Source organism: Sceloporus undulatus, chromosome 3 (assembly GCF_019175285.1).
Source record: "Sceloporus undulatus isolate JIND9_A2432 ecotype Alabama chromosome 3, SceUnd_v1.1, whole genome shotgun sequence".
NCBI lineage: Eukaryota > Metazoa > Chordata > Lepidosauria > Squamata > Phrynosomatidae > Sceloporus > Sceloporus undulatus.
The window spans coordinates 930,177-950,066 of NC_056524.1; the positions used below are offsets into that span (position 1 = coordinate 930,177).

The 19,890-nt window shown below is 45.7% G+C and overlaps 1 protein-coding gene across 1 annotated transcript in view; it reads right to left on the minus strand.

The window, feature by feature from the left end:
* NUP98 (nucleoporin 98 and 96 precursor) overlaps positions 1–19,890 on the minus strand; it is a 72,641-nt gene that overhangs the window by 42,728 nt on the left and 10,023 nt on the right. Inside the window, 3 exon segments of the mRNA XM_042458150.1 lie at positions 18,036–18,130; positions 18,133–18,192; positions 19,504–19,687. Coding sequence (XP_042314084.1) covers positions 18,036–18,130; positions 18,133–18,192; positions 19,504–19,687 — 339 coding nt within the window.

The following is a 19,890-nucleotide window of genomic DNA, read 5'->3' on the forward strand; positions in this document are numbered from 1 at the left end:
CCTCCCTTTCAGCACAACATTCTATATGCCCTTTACTCAGCCCTCCTCCGTGCGACACCATGGCTAGCTTCACTCATCCTCCGAAAGCCCAAACTAACAGGGAAAAAAGAGTCATGCCCCCGAAGAACCCAAGCCTCACCAGCAGGATGCGAATGGTGTATATCCTGCGTCTCTTCATCGTGGCCACTCCTGCAGGGACTCTATGGTAGGAGATGTCCTCCCTGCTTGCCTTCCAGCCCATTCCGCAGAGGTGCTCTTGCGTTCAGGACCATGATGGTGTCGTCCACATTGTTGTGCTGCGTGTGCATGGCCTTCTCGGACTCAGTGGATGGGCTTGGCGATGGGGTTGGAGTTAGAACCGCGTCACTTCGCGAGAGCGGTCTTCTTCCTCCTGCTCCCCGTCCTGCCGAGGTTCTCTTCCATCGACCTGGAGAGGAAGCTGACTCGAGAGAAAAAGAACGTCACAAGAACAATGGCACAAACTAATTCACTGTGGTATAAGCAAGAAGTGCACTCAAGAGAACCGCTGCCTGTGAGATGGGTTATCAAGGATTCCAGCTCTCATAGCTGAAAGCAACATACAGTTGAAGTGGCATTCATAATCCAAAGAACCAATAAGTATACACGTTTCTTAACCTAAGACAAACATACAGTTGAAGCAGCAGGAAGAAGAAAACACCCAAAGCACTATATCATGGGCTGTCTACTCTTTAATGGATTTAAAACACACGGGTTTTTTGTATGAACCACAACTCATAGAGTTGGAAGGTTCCCCAAGGATCATCTAATCCAACCCTCTGCCATGCAGGAATACACAGCTAAAACCTCTTTTAAAGACTCCAAGAAGGAGAGTCAACCACCCTCCGAAGGAGTCCATATTCCACTGTTCAAAAGTTAAATCAAGAAGATCTTCCAAAGTTTAGGTGGAATCTCCTTTCTTGTGATTTAAGACGAACGTAAAGTAAATAGGAAAACAAATCCAATGGCTCAAAGATTTTGAAGCTGAGCGGCAGGATTAACTGTACTGTTGCTGGAAAAGGCAGGTGAGCTCAGAAAATTTGAAGTTGTCATCCGTTACAGGAGATATCCACAGATTTAGTCTGCCTGCAATGGGGAAGTTTGTTGTGAGGCCTGAGACACAGCATTTCCCCCAAATGGGAGGCCACCAGATGTGCTGGACTATCAGGCCCTGATCCTTACCAGCCAGTGCAGGATTGCCTTGGAATCAATTTGCACTGAAGCTGAAGAGGAAAATGTGGAGCACTTTTGTGGATCTCTAGGATTCAAAAACTATTCCACACCCCCAATAAAATCCCTTTGTCTTGAATGAAATGTTGTGTAGTCAGCAATTTCACCATGTCTGTAGGCTGTCTGTCTATGTAGGGCCAGGAGAGGCATTTCTAAAAACGGAAGCAATCCACGAGCCACTTCCTATTGTTAAAAAGGGCCTATTTTGAGCCTCCTAAATCGCCAGGAGAGGGTTGGGGGTGGACGAGCCCATGCAGCCCCACCTATGACAGTCACCCATCCCTCATAAAAGACCACTGAGTTAGGATGTTGCACATGGCTAGGAAAAGAACACACAGCACTGGGGCTTCGGCGTGTCTATGGGCCAGGATATAGAAATGCTTTCCCCCCCTTTTACTTCCTTCAACTTACTTTGACAGACTTTCTTGTCACAATGAAATTTAAAATTAATTAATTCCCCTTTGTAGTAAAAGAGACCATCTGCAGTGCAATACACGTGTGCACACACATGCCTGTTTGTGTATTTTTCTGGAAGGAAGGCTCAAACTCTTTCCTCGCGAATCACAAAGGTGTCCATAACCACCCCCAAGGGCTAAGAATACTGCCTTAGTTACCCCCTCCAAACGACCTCCCTGCTTTCCAGGCTCCCCCCCCCCCCCCCCAAAATCACCGCTCAAGTCGAATGCCAGGCAGCTGTTAGGGGGCCACCCGTTGCCAGAAGACAACTATTATCACAACACAATGGGGGCTTGTGTTCTTTCCTCCTGAGCCTTGCTGCGACACACAAGACTGGATTGAGGCCCAGTCTTTCTGGATGTTAACAGAGAAGATCTGCCAATGTCAGAGACATCACAACTGCAGTGGAGCCACTTCCTTAAAATAAGGGATCCTGTAACTCCTTTGAGACTAATGAGCAAAAGAAGTTGTAGCATAAGCTCTAGCAGGCCAACCTACTCCCTCATATGTATGGAATGAACTGGTGGCCAGGAAGGATCTCAGAACAAGACTGTATGAATAGCCATAGAAATGTAAAAACTACAGAAATGGTTTGAGGAAGTGAAAAGTTCATTCTAGTTATAGTGTTGAAGGACAAAACTAGGAAAGGAATACATTGCCTAAAGTCAGGGTGAGAGGAGGACCCAATGAATGATGGAAGAATTTCTGAGTGTGGTGTGCGCTGGCGGGATCCAAAGAGATGTGATAAACTGGCCAAGAGAGTCATCATGAGGTTGGGGCGTTAACTCGTGTTATAATGTGTAGTTGTGCCTTCCTGGGCTTCCATTCACTTCCATTACATTTGAGGAAGAAAACTAAGTCTACGAAAAGCTCATTACTACAACATTTTTTGCTCATTAGTCTCCCATGTTGCTACAAGATCCCTTTGCATCCAGACTGACACAGCTATGTCTCTGAATTCCTTAAAATCAGTTTGTTAGGAAGGAAAATCTAAGATGGGAAGGCCACTGCAGACAGACATACCGTTCTCCGTTCTCTGGGTACTCCAGGGGCGGAAGCAAGGTCGTTTGCCTTCACCACTGACAGGAGAGAAGAGACTGCTGCTGTTAAGTTTTCAAGACCAGCTTCTTAATGCTCTTCCTGAAACAAAGACCAAGGCCAAAAACATCTGTGAGGAAAGGAGACCATGGCCTAAGGCCCATGGTGCCAAGCCCACCCTGGAAACATCATTTGCGAGCTTGTAACTGGGCTTGCCCCTCAGTGGAAGGGACTGCCATTTATTTCTGGTACTTTAAAGCTGCTTTCTTTGATGCAAGGTGAAAACACCCCAAAAATGATTAAGAACTGGAAAATTATCACAACAATATATTTTGAGAGAGAGAGAGGCGAGAGAGAGAGACAAAGGAGAAAAAGGACAGAGCTAGGGAACAATTTTGTTATGGCCCTGGTCTAATCATTTTATAAGCCAATGAGAAGAGTTCCCATTCCAACAGAAATAATGTGAAGCTGACTTTGGAGTTACTTCCTGTGGAAAAGAGGAACTGTTCTTGGGCTTAAAACAGGCCCACAGTGGAAAGAGCAGCATCCTAGTACACGTCTGACCAGTATTTTCCAGGGGATTCATTTCATGGTTACTGCAGATAAGAGAAACCACTGTTAACACGTGAATACTTATTTTTGTTGGAAGTTTGCCCATAGAGTTGTGCTGGAGGACCTCCAGATGCCTAGAGAGAGACCCGTTTTCCCCGACCACAGGGGTGTGAAATTGCACGTTACTGATCCCGTGGAATGGTGGGTCCGATGTCCTCCCAAATCTAGAGGGTGCTGGGCATCTCTGGGGCAATGGGAGGAAGGGTTTCAGTCCTCTACAAGATGTTGCGGGTGGGGAGGAATTGGCTCTCCATCCTTTGATCCTAATCTCACAACCTGGGTTCTATGTGGCATGTATAGAATTAAAAGTGGATCTCTTCTCTAACCATTTTCAGCTACGGCTCCAGTCTAATGTACTGTATAACATCTTTACACCACACTATTAATCTGTTAGAGTCACATGCAAAAAAACGGAATCCTTCAAAATGAGGGCAATAGTACAGCCAAAGTCTGTGGGCACGAATCTCAGGAACCAGGATCCCACCTCCAAAATGTAACGTTTAAAAAACTTAAAAGGTCCCTCACATCTTCCAGGGCATGCCCCCCCCCCAATGCACACACACAACTTGTTTTCAGTTTAGAGAGGGTTCCCCCCCCCCAAACATAAAAAATTGGTCCTCAGAAGCTGAAGAGCCCTTTTCTAAAAAAAGAAGTACTATTTCCTTGATTAAATACGGGGAAGTGGATGTGTGCTTGTACCAGAACCAGTGGAAGTTTCCCATCTCACACTTAGAGCATGAAATGTTTGAACTGCTTTTAGTTTCAGCCTATCACAGAATCATTTCAGTCAAGGCAATGCCCTCCCTCCCCAACCACAAAATTCTGTTTAACTCACAAAACCTCCTAACACTCACTTGGGCATGAAAGCCCCATTCGAGGAGGGCAGGCTCATCAGTCATCCAGGCCATCAAAGAGGTTGGGATTTGGAGGAGCCCGTTTGTCTGCAAAGCCTTTGGACGCAAATCGGGTCGCAGGCGCGGGGTCAGCTTATAGTGGGTGTGGGAGTGGTCAAGCCTTCTGGGCCGCCGGGTTGGTTGGCTTGAGCCTCTGAAAAATGAAAAGAAAAGATGTAGGCTTTAGCCACAATCCTCATCAGCTCCTGGGCTGGCTGGATTCACTGGAGATGTAGTGATGGAGGAGAGTTCTTACTACATACCCTGGACCTGCCAAAAAGGCAACAAAAAAAAATCTCCAATAAGGCAAGGGACTAAGCTTGAAACTGTCATACTTTGGCCCCTAGACTGCGAAAATATTTTTAATTCCAGGAAAAGATGGTAAGAGCTGGGGTAAGTGGAGCAGGCGGAGGAGAAAGAGGAAGACTTCATTTACAGCTGGTTAGACTGGATCAAGGAAGACTCACTTGCCCTGAATTAAGACTTGAGTAGGCCTGTAGATCACAGGGGTCCTTCAGGTCTCTCATACTAGGTTTGCACTAAGTTGAAGCTGATACTGACAGCCTAAACAACACCATCAACACTCAGGGATAAAGGTGCACATTTCCCGCAGTGATTTCCAGGGAGTTTTGCTTTTGGTAACCTTGCAGAAATCTCACTGTAGTAGTGAGCAAAATGTGCAAACTGGATGCAAGACTACTATCCCACTAACTATGCTCAGGTGGTTTCATAAGACAACAAGCACAAATCTTTTCCAACTGTGAGAAGTACAGAGTTGCAATGACATTTCTCTTGGCTTCAGGAACCTCAGAAGGATCTGCTGATTCCTAGGATGCCATCTATACAATAATAATAATTAATAATATTTGTTTTATTTATATACTGCTATCCAAAGATCATAGCGGGTGAACAGCAAGTAAGCTTATTAGCAAGTAAGCTAATTTTGCCCCCAACAGTCTGGGTACTCATTTTAGCTCCCTCCTCGGAAGGATTGCAAGCCTGAGTTCGAGTTTGGGCCCTTTTGCTGGTCTTGATCAAACCCACCCAAACCATATCTGCATCTCACACTGCCAGCATTACTTTTTGGCAAGTCACTCTTATGATGGGAAGTTGCTCCAAATCTGGTAACGTGGCAAATCAACAAAAAGGCTCTCTTTTGGTCCATTCACCTGCACCTACAACTCTGCTCTGGCATCCACATGACATGGGATCCTTGCCTCTGAATCTGCCAGTTCTTCAAGCTCAGTTTCCCTTGTGTCACAAGACAGAGCCACCTACGCCAATATTAGTAGCGCTGTTGTAAGGCTTGCAAGATAATGATGCACTTTTAAAACACCATGTCTACGTGCTTCAGCATGAAGTTGATTAAGAACTCTAAACTTCCTTGAAGCATGATACCCAGCAAGTTAAGGAGTAGGACAAGCGAGACACTCAACATTGCCTCAGGGACAATTTTTGGTTTGTTTTAAAAAACACACAGAAGCAAAAGACCCTCCCCTCATGCATCTGTCTAATTTTCTTTCAGAGGCTTTCAACTGAGAAGCCAATCATCCCACTCTCGGAGCAGCAAATTCTGTTAAATAAATTTTGTGTAAGAAGTCATTTTCATCTGAATCTGCTGGTAACCTATTTCATCAGGCAATCACACATTCTTAGCTACTGGTGGGAGAGAGAAAACTATGACTTTCTTCATACCAGGTATAGTTTCAACAAACCTCTCTGTCATGTTCCCACCACAACCAATCTTCACTTAGCCAGCCAGCCAGCCAAGCCAAATCCCCTCCCTGCTTACCTCTTCTTTCTTCTTGGGGTCAGACATGGGGTTTCTGACAAAGTGGGGAATCTCCAAAGGGGGAGTAACGTCAGGCTTGTTGAGGGCTGCTGCTGAAGAATTGCTTGCTGGGCTGCCAGAAGCATTTGGGTCTGTCAAAGCTTAAAAAGAAAACCTCTCATTAGTACAAAGTCCAGCAAGAGCGACCAGAACAAGATGCCACTGAAGAGTAGATGCCTGCAACTGTACAATTGTACAGAAAGCCCCAGAAGTGTAAAGTTATCCCTGCCAAGAAGCATCTCTCAACTGTCTACGCCTGAAACCAGTGATGGGAACGGAAAGCCTTCCATCGCTCTTCCAGTCGCCTTCCACAAAGACCTGGTTTCAGGTATGATCTGGGCAGACCTGCTTGCCTGCATTCACAGGGCCAGGCAAGCAGGTCTGCTTAGATCATACCTGAAACCAGGTCTTTGTGGAAGGCGACCGGAAGAGCGATGGCCAGCTTTTCCCATTCCCATCACTGCTTGAATTACCCCCGGAGGGACAAAGGCACTCTCACACCAGCTGTGCATTTAATTTTGCCAGCCCATGTCCTTGTTGTTTTGTATACAATGTGATTAACCAGAGTGAGCTGAAGAAAAAACATGCCAGGATGGTTCAAAAGAAACCCCCTCCTGTCTCTGTTCTTTATAGAGATTTGAGGCAGACTGAGCCGCAGCTAAGAAACACTGCAGATTTCCACTAGAATAAGAAGGCACCTGGTATAGGACCATGGATGAGCAGCAATTGGAAAAGGGGGCTCTTTTGCCTCCCTCTGTTCCATCTAGCTGGCTAGTTATGAAGCTTGTCCCTGTTTACAAATACATGGGACCTCGTTATCTATGGACCCCCCTCCCCCCCTGTGGATCACCAAAAAATCCAGAGATGCTCAAGCCCTTTGTCCCCAATGGCAGTGCTTTGTAGCTACATGCATGTGCCCACCATTGTGGACAATATGGGGGCTTGCTGTTCAAGAATGCCGACCTCCGTGATGGCAGTCTGCAGATGCCAATGTCCCACTGTACTGTGGGGACCATACATGTTCAGGCGCAAGGACCTTAAAGATCACCATCACCACCAGCCCTGGTCACACAGCATGCAGGACTGGAACATTTCACACAGCTGTCACTGTCCCACTACACACACAGCTCGCGCTGAGAACTGAGCTAGCTGTCATGCCTCTCTGCTACTTGCAAATGGCAAATTTCATCACCTACAGCCTACAGTATGACTCTCATATCTACAGGAATAGTAACCAAGCAGTTTCACTCGCCTGTGATCCATGGGCTGCAATGACACCCAGGCCCTTTCTTGCCTTTTTATTATGCAAGGCAGGGGGGAGGAGGAAAGCAACACTTCACTTGGCAGTCCTCCTTCTCCCTCCTTTTCTTCTTCCCACACGTCATTCTCCATCTCCGATGGTCACAGGACCAGGACGAGGGAGCCGCAGTGCCAGAACTTGCTTTTCACAACCATTCAGCGGCATCTGCCGGGTTAGACCCCTGGGTCACTACCAAAGCCAGCATGTAGACAGATCTTGAGAGCACCTCTGAAATTAACTCAAAGACACTGGCAGCACAAGCTTTGTAGACTTAAGTCTGCCTGCTCAGATGAGGAAGTAGACTTAAGTCTATGAAAGTTCATTCTGCTAACTTCTCTTTCCTAGTCTCTTTCTACCATACTGATTTTACGGACTAACATGGATATTATCTTTGAATACTACCACCAGTTTGTGCTTCTTGGCCATGGAGGAGATGGATACTTCTTCCTCAGCCAGAGAGATGTGACCCCCTGGCTGCACGAAGCCATGCTTCTCCTGGTTGCGGTCATTCTCCCTTTGGTTCTCACATAAGGAATGCAGCATCCACTGCTAAAACGATGCACAGCTTCGTGCAGCTGGGCCTCTTGTACTTCTCTCATCTGAGGATGGACTGTTCATGTCTGTTTCCATCCTCGGACCGAGAAGCACAAACTGGAGGTGGTGAGGAGTCATGTGGCCAGGGCGACACCTCTTGCCAGCTGACTTGCTGTGCAAAGCAAGGGGCACTGCTGCCACCACCAAAGGGGCAGCCCCCTGTCCTCCTCATCTCACAAACCAGTGGGAATGGAGAGAGCTTTTCAAGCCCTGCAGAGGGAAGCAAGACAGGCGAGAAGGCAGGAAGGCACTGGGTAGTAGTGTTGCCTCCCTCCCTCATTGTCTCACACAGCTAGGGCTCGTACCCACACAATTCACATACTGTACATTTCTGTTTCTCCATGGTAGCTCTAAGTGTTCAACCACTGAGACCCTAGTCTAAGGACTAGGACTCTGGAGAACGAGTTAGTCCTCTTGGTCATGGTGACCCACTCGGTGACCTAGACTCTCTCAACATCATAGGAAGGCAATTGCAAATCCTGTCTAGAAAATTTGCCAAAAACCCTGTAAACAGGTTTGCCTTAGGTCAGAAACAACTTGACCACACACCAGCTCCTCCAAAGGGCCTTGCATGTTTTCCCATCTATTTCAGCCTAACTAAAACAACTGCAAGACACTTCTATCCTATGGAAGGTTTGAATTTCGCGACAGTACACTTAGGACTATTCCAAATGACTGTCCTGACAAAATGAGATGAAACCCAATTCCTCTTATATGAAAGCGAAAGCTGAGTACCTGACAATGGCCCCATACAGACAGGCCAAAATAAAAGCTGCTTCGGTCACTTTGGAGGTATGCTGTTTAAATGATGCATGTGTACTAAGAGTCCAGAAGCCACACCAAAGCCACGATCCAGTCCTAAGATTAGAGCACCGCTTTGGAGCAACTTCTGGACTTAGTACACATGCATCATTTAACACCGCATACCTCAAAAGTGACCCGAAGCAGCTTTATTTTGGCCTGTCTGTATGGGGCCAATGGCTCCCTTCCACCAACCTACAAGGGCAAGAGCTGAAGATGCTCTAACATGACACTGCTACAGAATCGTAGGGAAATCTGTCTAAATTAATGTAGAGTCTCACAAGATGTGTAGCAGAACAACAACACAAACTACGTGATGAAACCCAGAACCATTGCCAAGGCGCAATTGCCTCCCCCCACCGGCAATAAGGTGCCTTGAGGCAGCCCTAACATTAGCAACATAAACTGTTCTCTTTCTTTCTGGCTGTGACTTATGGCAGACCTCTGAGCGAGGAGACCTCCAAGGATCACTATTATTAACCATTCTGCTTAACTTTTCCAAACTAAAGGCAGCCAGCATGCTCCCAGACAAGAGATACTTCTCCCCTTTAACATCAAAAGATTTGCTTGTCAGCTAAGATTACTTACCCACCCGCGGGCTGGGGAGCTCCAAAGCCAAGTGGTGGCTGTTGATGTATTAAATCCAGGGGGCCCAAATGCTCCCTGTCCCCAGTGTGCCTCCTAGTTTTGGCTGGGTGTTCCCAAACAACGAGGTCTGCCCTGGATTGAGGGCTACAGAAGGGAGAGAAAACAGATGTGCTTCTGCAAACCCTCATGGATGTCCAGCAGCAACAAATGTATCATGCCCTCCCTCCTAAGGATCTATCAGAGAAGGATGGCATAATAAGCCTAATTCTTAAGGCACAATTCTCCCCTCTCCTCCCCATTCACCAACTCTTGCTCTGCAGGAGATGCAACAACCAGATTACATTTAAGGACACATTTTAAAATGATGCCCATTAAACTTAATAATTCCCAGAGAGAAATATTAACTGCAGTTACTAATAGAAACAACTCACAGTGTTGCACTTTGAGACTGATTTAAAAGTTGTGTAATTTAAACTTAATAGGCTTGGACATCTTCCTCAGATGTACTAGAGTGAAACTCAGTGCCCAGGAAGAACCAAAGGAAGTGAACAAGTCTACGAACAGCTTACATTACAGCGTCTTTGCTCAGTCGCCTCAGAGGTGCTACAAAGATCCCTTTACATACTGATATTCCAGGCTACACAGCTGTGTCTTTGAATTCCAACTCACAGCTGTTATTTCTTACATACAAAGAGCTGGTGGTGAAGGAGAAGCAGCAGGGAATGCTTCTTTTAGTCATAACTACCCAACCTTGCAGTCATGTAGAGGGCTACTCAATGGGGAGGGGAACCGGACCAGTGCCAGTCCACAAAGCCAACAGCTGCCTGACCCTGAAGAGTTTCCAAGAAAGAAGAAACATGGGCAGAAATACAGCAACCTGTTGCTGGCACACTGGAAAAAATTGTCAAGTCTTCCCTTAAGAGGTACTATTTAATATTTATTATTAATTCGTATGCCACCTTTCTCTCCATAGGGACCCAAGGCAGCTCACAGGCAAAACAACGTTAAAAATCTCAATAAAATTCAAAAACAATTAAAATCTCTACACAACTTATGGGGATCCAGCATCTACAATGACTATGTATGTGGACAGGGGAGGCAATGCCAGCATACGCATACAGAATGCTTGATGAATTCCACTCTTCTGCCTTAAGAAACTAGGGAGCTACATTTATGTATTTATTTGCTTCTAAAAGACTAGTAAAGGGAAGTACTGTAGTATATGACACACATCAATTTTGGGTCAGAAGCTAAGATGAAAAATGCCACAGAAAAGAGATCTGATGCTTGGTGGTGTACTAGGATAAGTTTATCTTCTGGCAAAACTAAGAATAACTTTGATGGTTATCCATTCACTACTGGTGTATCAAGAGGCTTAGTGATGTTGTATGCCGAATGCTGACCAAGAGTCTACAGAGTAGGGAGTAGAGAGAGACAGCCAGGTGGTCCAGTGCTGGCACCTTCCCATTCCTTACCTGTCCCAAATCCTGTTCCGAGTCCAGTTCCCAGGGCCCCCGTGGCTGGCTTATTCCCAAAAAGGCTGTTCCCAGTGGTGTTTTGCACCAAAACCTACAAGTGGAAAATCGGCAGGGGATTGATAATCCAGGACACTTCTCTGCACAAGCACCGCTGCACTTGGCCAATTTGCTATCATTCGTATGCACAGCTGGCCTGAGGGTCTGTAAAGTCCTCTCATTTGCAGATGATGCAAGTGGGAAACACGCGCTGGCTGCCTACACTGGAGGACTCTCACAAAGGGAAAGACTCTTGAGTGGCTCAGGAACTTCTTCGAGAAGGTTGCACTATCAGTCCCTTCCCTTCTCTTTTGTCAGAACATGAGGGGGGGTTGGGGATTGTCACAAGTGTGAAAGGAAACGGTCTGCAAACCAACCCAAAATGCTCAAATGTTATAGAAACCCTGCCAGAGAATAACATAGAACATGCATGTGCAGTTTTTACCTAGTATTGCTTATCCGACACAAACATGCTGAAATCTATGTTGATATAAGTGAGTTGGGGGGGGGGGGAAGAGTGTTTGTATGTGACTTCTACACAAGAAACCTATGTGCATTTCTAGAAAGCTTTTTTGTAGACTCTCCCCACAATTTTTGCCTAAAATCTCAAACATAACATACTCTCCAGTATTTCACAGATGGAAGCAAGGGACATTTGTGGCCAAAGATCAGACAGTATGGTCAAAAGGTAAAAGAGTTATTAACAAAACCAAAACAAAGCCTCCAGGCAAACTCACTCAGCCTCTGAGAAGGGGAAAATTCTGCCCCTCCTTCTCTTCCTGCTGCTGATTTAAGTGAGTGCAAACTACTTTTTCCCTATGACTTCAACTCTGCAGCAACAGAGTAAGCTGAGGACAAAGATAGAAAATGGGAAGAAGGGAGAGAGAACTGGAACATTTTAAAACGCATCAGGAGTCTTTGCCAAACTGGGACAGTCAGAGGGTATATAAAAATTTTTGCTCTTGAAAGCAAGGAAAAAATAGTGAAAGATTTACATTCCTGTCTGTCACCAAATAGGAAGGAGGAAAAACATTTCTGGGAGGGAATCTAAAGCACAGGCCTTCACTCTCTCCAGCTGCCTTCCGCCAGTTGCCAAGAGCAATGTTGTTGGGACTTGATCAAAGTCAAGTTCAGCCTTGACTTGAGAAACAACTCAATATGTCAAGTTAAGATACCTGACAGACTAATTGCTTTCTCGTGCAAAGAACACCCCCGCCTGACCTCTCTTGGAGAAACAATCTCTGACCAAGGAACAAAAATGGTTTAGCAAACAAAATTTCAAACTATTCTCCAGAATATTCTACCTGCTTTGGTTTTTAACCAGGGGGAAAGCCTGCTAATGGATTGGAAAGACTACTCTCCCTTCCTCCCTGAAACCCCTCCTGCTCCAGTCAATAAAAACCTAACAGAGATTAACATTCAGATGAGCAGAACTGGACCAACCCCATGAATTGTCTACATCTGCTTCTTCTGAGGCAAGATACTGAACTAGGCCAAGTGTTGCCCCAGCAGCTGCTTCTTCCTAAAGCCTACAAGAAATAAGATCCTACCTTCCTCATCCCAAAACAAGTGATCAAAGAACAAGCACAATTTATATTTTGGAGCCCAAAACTCTGCACAAGAAACAGATCTACCGAAATGAGAATTTCCCTGCTGCCCCACAGAGCACAGCTGGCCTGGCAAGACCAATACCTAGAACTCTTCAGCCCACACTGAACCCACAGAAAGCCTGGGATACCGGATCCACCAGCCAAAAGATTAACATAAATACACCAAAGGGAAAGCGTCTGCTTCATTTGTTACCAAAAGCCTCCGTTGTCGTTGTTCCAAAGGAGGGTGCGCTGGTGGTTGTGGTTCCAAACCCAGCAGGCTTGTGCTAAACCGGACTGAAATTAAAAATGGACATGTTTAGCTAGTTACAATGAGCCTTCAGATTGTGTGCTCCTACTAATCTTGGATAGCTTTAACTGCAGTTGCTTCTTGCATACAAATGGAGGAGAACTGTGATTTAATGGAGGTTTACTAACCAAGAGCTTAAGCTATATTTAAACCACTTGGAGCACCAAGCAGTAACACTAAATGAGCCATGTAGTTTAAGATCTTGATTATTAAACCGGTTTTAAACTTAAGGCTACCCCTTTCAGAGAGGAGGAGCAGTTTAACAGCTAACCACAATCTAGATGTCAGAATTGGTGCTTCAAAGGCTTCAGGGGTGGGGTGACAAGAGTGCATGAATCCCCTAACTTCTTAAAGGATTGTCAAGTCATTGTTTAATGAACGATCTGCTGGTATTTAGGCATACTAGGTTTCTTTATTAGCAAAACCTTCCATTGACAACTTTGTGGGGCATTCCTAAGGACTACCTATATTGCCATTCTACTCAGAGGCATGTTTGAGGGTAGGAAAACCACTAATAAGCTGTGCCATAAGGCAAAGAGAAACAAGCTACTTCTATGTCCTTAAGAAGACTCCATACCTTCTCACCAACTTACCGAGCTGCCAACTCCAAATCCAGTACTGGCTGTTCCAAAGGCCCTGTCCCAGTTCCAAAGGCAGTGGCCGTATTCGTGTTGGCGGCTGTTCCAAAAAGGCCTCCTGGCTGCGAAGGCTGCGCTGCTCCAAATAAACCCTGCAGACAAGAGAGATGTTTGAGAAATGAGAGTTACTACTATTTTCTCTGACAAAACTCAATGGCCACTTCTGCATACAGGGAATAGTTTCAGGTCAGGCAGATTTTTACAGGTCACAGGTGCTCAGTGTTGGAGTTTGGTTCTGGGTATTAGTCAGCAGGAAAACCTCACTTAGTTTAGAACAGTGCATCTATGATGTAGAGGACAGACAATTATTATTTTCTAATGTGTCAGGAACGGGCATTAAATTTTTGTCCACTGGGTACAAGTAGTGTTCCTTCTTTCCTGAAAACATGTGAGGGTCTAGAAGCCCCTGACTCAGGGACCTGCACAAGTCTATGACTACCACTTTGAATAGTACAGTTGGCCCTGTTTTCCTGTGTTTGGTTCCAAAGACCCTCCGTGATAACAAATGGGTGGATGCTCAAGTCCCATTAAATACAATGGCATGCAAAATGGTGTCCCTTATATAAAATGGCAAAATCAAGATTTGCTTTTGAAATTTCTATAATATAGTCAGTATTTGCAAAACTGTACATACTTGAATTAGTGGATACGAAGGACTGACTGTATTGTTTAGACCCAATGCTAGGGGAATTACTTGAGGCTTGGCAATTTCTTATGGGACAGACAACTGAACTAGAAAGCAGCCCTATGGTTGCCATAAAGGCCACAGAGGAGGAGAAAAAAAGGCACACAGAGCACTCACAATCATGTTCTGGGAAACATACAGACAACACACCCCCAGGTTTAACAAGGACTGCTAATCTCTTCAGCTCCACACACCCACTCTCACATGATTTGGCCACGTTCGCTACCGAAGCCTTTAATTCTACATTCAGAAGAGGTAAAAGTTTCTGTTATGGTGATAAAATTACCAGCTTGATAGATGAAGGGAATGCTGTGGATATAGTATACCTTGACTTCAGTAAGGCTTTTGAGAGGGTTCCCCATGACATTCTTGTAAAGAAGCTTGTAAAATGTGGGCTAGATAAGAGCAACTGCTACATGGATTTGTAACTCGGTTGAGCCGGCCGAACCCAAAGGGTGCTCAGCAATGGCTCCTTTTCCTCTGGAAAGAAGTGGACCAGTGGGGGTCCCACAGGGCTCTGTCCTGGGGCCAGTGCTATTCAGCATCTTTATCAATGACTTGGATGACAGAATTGAGGGCATACTTATCAAATTTGCAGATGATACCAAATTAGGGGGAATAGCTAATACTCCAGAGGGACAGGATCAAGATTCAAAATGACCTGAATAGACTAGAAAGCTGGGCCAAATCCAACAAAATGAAATTCAACACAGAGAAATGTAAGGTACTGACTTAAGGCGGAAAAATGAAATGCACAGTCCTCTACATCAGATTGCCACTGTTCTGATGGGGGAGACCTGGCTGAATGAGAGACTTATTCGTGTGAAAAGGATCTGGGAGTCCAAGTAGATCACAAGTTGAACATGAGTCAAACGTGTGAAGCGGCAGCTAAAAAGCCAATGCAATTTTAGGTTACATCAATAAACATATAGTGTCTTCGATCAAGGGAAATATTCTGCTCTGGTCAGGCCCCACCTGGAATATTGTGTCCAGTTCTGGGCACCAATTCAAAAGGATGTGAGAAACTGGAGCCATGTGTCCAAAGGAGGGCAACTAAAATGTTGAGGGTCTGGAAACCATGTCTTATGAGGAACGACTTAAGAGCTGGGTATGTTTAGCCTGGAGAGAAGGAAGGTTAAGAGGTGATGTGATAGCCCTTTAAATACTTGAAGGGATGTCATATTGAGGAGGGGAGCAAGCTTGTTTTTTGCTGTTTCAATAGACAGGACATGGAAACAATGGCTATAAGCTATGGATAAGAAATTCCCCTCAACATTGGAGGAAACTTCTTGAGAGTAAGGGCTGTTTCAAACAGTGGAATGCACTCCTTCCTCAGAGTGTAGTGGATTCTCCTTCCTTAGAGGTCTTTAATCAGAGTTCGATGGCCATCTGTCAGGGATGCTTTGATTTGATTTGCCTCGCATGGCAGAATGGGGTTGGAATGGATGGCCCTTGGGGCCTCTTCTAACTCTACGATTCTATGGCTACTGGATGAGGTTTTAAGGGTGTAATGTTCTGATCAACATCCTTCATGGTTTAGCTGACCACCGAAGTCCAATTTCATTTCCAACATGAGGCCCTCTTTATGGTTTCCTCTCACAGTTCCTAACGGACTAACCTGACAACTAAAAAATAATAAAATAAAACTTTTATTTTTATCCCGCTTTTCTGTGATGTGACAATCAAAGCATCTCACCACATATTTAAATATCCACATTCACAACTTATGTCCCCATTTACCTTAAAACAGGATAAACATGTTACAATTAAAATATCTATTAAACAGAATATATATATATATATATATATATAGATAGAAGAGAGAGAGGAGAGAGAGAGAGACAGACAGACAGACAGCAGGACAGAGTGGTGGACTAATAATCCATGATGCGGGGGGCAGTCATTCTGTGGCGCGGGGCACTTTATTAGGAAAGGCCTGCCGGAAGAGATCCGTCTTGACAGCGTCTTTAAAGCTGTCTAAGCTGGCAATTTGACGGATCTTGTCCAGCCGGCCGTTCTCATAGTTTGGGAGCCATTGCAGAGAAGGCCCTCTGGGGGAGCAGTTAGTCTGGTCTTTAAAGGCGGCTGTAGATTCCTCCCAGAGGACCTGAGGGTGCAGCGGGGCGGATTGTATGGGAGCAGGCGATCCCTCAAATAAGTTGGACCCAAGCCATGTAGGGCTTTAAAGGTAATAACCAATACTGTACCTTGTACTGTGCCAGAAACTAATAGGCAGCCAGTGAGAGATTTTAGGATGGATGTTATTTGGTCACTCCTAGTTTTTCCGGCGGCCAGCCTGGCTGCCATATTTTGTCACTAGTTGAAGTTTCCGGACTAGGCACAAGGGTAGCCCCATGTAGAGCGCATTACAAAATCAAGTGGTGAGTTACAGTGAATGTTACAACAGTTTCTAGGTCCTTTACTTTCACGGAAAGGCGCAGCTGGCATATCAGCTGGAGCTGATGAACAGGTGCTCCTGATCGTTGCATTCATCTGATTTCTCATGTGAAGCGACGGATCTAGGAGCACCCCCAGACTGTGAACACCAGTCCTTTGTGGAGAGTGTGAGGCCATCTAGGACCGGAGTTGCAACCCTATACCTGGTTTGGGGGCCCACTGTAAGAACCTCCGTTTTGCTGGATTCAGCCTGCGAGTTTGTTCTCATCCAGCCCATTACAACAGGCAGAGAAGCCAGGTTCCTTGGTAGAGTGGCATTTGTATCTGACGTACTTACTCTTCAAAGAAAGCTAAGAAGACTTGTTCATATCTATCCCTGTTATACTTACACTTTCAAAAGATGCCCACAAGACCAATGTTCACATTTATCACTACCAAAGTAGACAAGAACAGCATTCGGCTTTCTCTAGGTAAGCGCAGGTAGTTTTCTTGGAATGGGAGTGACCCCTGCTTGCTAAGCGATTAAGTTTCATCCAGCTACGCGTGTTTGCAAACATGTTTTTATCTGGCAGCATTTGCCAAGAAAACATTCTTTTGAAAGAAATCATGGGGAATAGGAATGTGGAATGTATGCATTCCACCAGGTGGTTGGTCTGCAAGTCATACCATACCTCACCACTAGCTATGCTCCAGGGAAAACCAACGCAACTGGCGGCCCACAGTTCATGAGTTCTGATATTGTGGGCTGGCACAACTAATTAATAATTATAGATCTTTTATTAAGGAGAATAGCTCTGGAAAGCTTTGGCCAGAGTACAGGACAGCTTTCAATCACAGTAAGTAGATGGCTTGAAACATTCTGGTAAAAATATTCCTACAGTTAAGTAGCTGACTGCTGATGATCACCAGCCTACTGAACAAAGAGATTGTTCTGGCCAATTCTTAGTGATAAGCTGCAGAAACCAAGGCACCAGAAATCATGAAGAACCAGCATACCACCCTGAACACTCTAATCTTATCTGATTTTGGAAGCTAAAGAAACTCAGTCTGGTTATACTTGGTGGGAGACCTCCAAGGAGAAACAACAGGGTCTCCACGATAGGACCAAGAAGTGACAGTGTTGAAACCTGGGAGAGCCATGGTTCAAAACACAGCTGACAATCCTAGGCTAGACAGGCAGTAGTTCTGCCCGGTACACAGGCAGCTTCCCTGATTCACTCTACAGAAAGTCCCAGCTTCCATCCCCCAGGCTTTCCAAGAAGGCTAGGAAGATCCTGCCTGAAACCCTGGATGCCATTCCTGTTTGCCAGAGCTACCATCGCTGGCATAGATTGCCACCATGGGTCTACCCCAGAATAAGGCCACTTTCTATCCTCCAAGGAGATTAGTCGATGTGGCCCTCAGCTGTGTCTGGACTGCCGCTCACAGCATTCATCCTACTGAGTGGCAGCTGGAGTTTTGTCCAACAGTGTCTGGAGGGCCATTTCATTCCCACCCCTAATGCACAGCCACCTGTAGGTGTTGCAATGTTGTCATTTTACCATTGTATTTGTATTGGGCTGTCCAAGGGTGCTGGTATTCCCAAACGAAAAGCCTGTGTTCGCTCGTAGTGGGCTGACCAAGGGCTTGTTGAAGGGCTGGTTGTCGGCTGGGGGTGGCCAAAGAGGCTGCCAGTTCCTGTTCCAAAACCTGTTGTACCTGGAAGAGAGAGAAACCAGTGCTATCACCTGTATGTGGAGTTTGCCGAGTGGATTTCCACTGTGGAGTAGCCAATAAAAGGATACAAAAGGGGATGGGGAGGGCAGGTGCAGAAACAGGCGTTTGCCTAGTATTATTTGGGGTGATTGACCAATCTTATGGGAGGGAAAGGGAAGGTGTCATGTGGTGTTTGCAAGGGGACATCCTGACCGAAGGGCTAGCAAGAGGGAGCAGCCGACCAACTTTGGCCAATGCTGACCAGCTGAAATGACCGAGAGACATTTTTATCAGCACCGAAGGAACTCTACTAGCTGCATAACCTACAGCACTGGATAAATATCAAAAACATTTTTTTGGCCCACAAGTGTCTCATTTCCCCGTATTTTTGACGATCCAGGTTTGGCAAGCTCAGTGTGGTTATAGTGAGTTGATTGTTGTACTGGGAGACCAGGGTTCAAATCCCCACTCAGCCATGTCAATCTACTGGGCGACTTTGGGCAGTCACACTTTCTCAGCTTCAGAGAAAGGCAAGGGGCAAACTGCTCTGAACAAATTCTGCCAAGAAAAGCCATGATAGGTTACCTTTAGGGTACCTATAAATTAGAAATGCTTGAAGGCATGCAACAAAGCCCTTTTACAACAGGAAGTGACCTTTTTAACTTCCTTTTAGAAAAATGGCCCAGAGTACAAAAATACAGCAGCACTGCTTGCCAGACCCCCGAAAGGGGGCTGGGGAGGGGGGGGAGACTTGGGAGCAAAAGCCTTAAAAAAATTCTGGACAGTGAAGGCTACAGAATAGCCCTGGGGACCTGCATTTCTCCTGTCCCTGGACAACAGCAAGGGCCCCTGGCTGTTTTCTCCTTTTTTGCTCTGAAAATTTAATGATGTGTTTTCATCTTCCCAATCCCAAGTGGCTTGGGCATGAAATGCAGTGCCCACCAACCTAAGGTCAGCATTAGGGCCTGCCCAGTGGATTCTTAAGTGAGTTTCAGGACTTGCATAGAGATTTAAATTCAAATCTCCACCCTTCTAAGTCTGGGCTGTAACAACATGCTGGCCCTGTAATACTGCCTGTTCTGTTCTTGGGTTTCAGTCACTGGATGATTAATACTCTACAAGGAATTGCTGACTGTATCACTTGCTGACTGTATGTTGGCTGGATTCCATTTCGATAAAGAAAAACCAAACTACCTCAATGAGATTATGTGCAGCTCGATGGCATGCTTTTACGCAGCAGCTAGCCAGCACCTCAAGCTTTGGACAGAGCCTGAAGAGGCCTCCCCACATCAACCTACACGTATCAGTACTTACTGGTCCCAAAGCCTGTCTTATTCTGTCCGTATGAAAAGCCTGTATTTGTGGTGGAGGAACCAAAGAGCCCCGTGGCTGCACTGGACGTGGCAGTGGATGATCCAAACAACCCTGGCGTGGCTCCAGTTCCAACAGGGTTGGAGGGACCCTTCCTGTTTGCTTGGTAGTCCTCTAGACGAAGCTCCTACACAAGAAACATTTCTTAAGTACTGTCATGCCATACAGGACACCGCTTAGCTCCTTCTGTCTGCCCTCAAACACACAAACACTACTCAGCCGCAATAATGGTTCAGCAGGCATATGAATCTGAAGTTCCCTTTCAGAGAGCGGAAGGTATCTTCAGTGACCATCTCTATCCAAGCAGGTCACTAAAGCCCCAGCACAGTC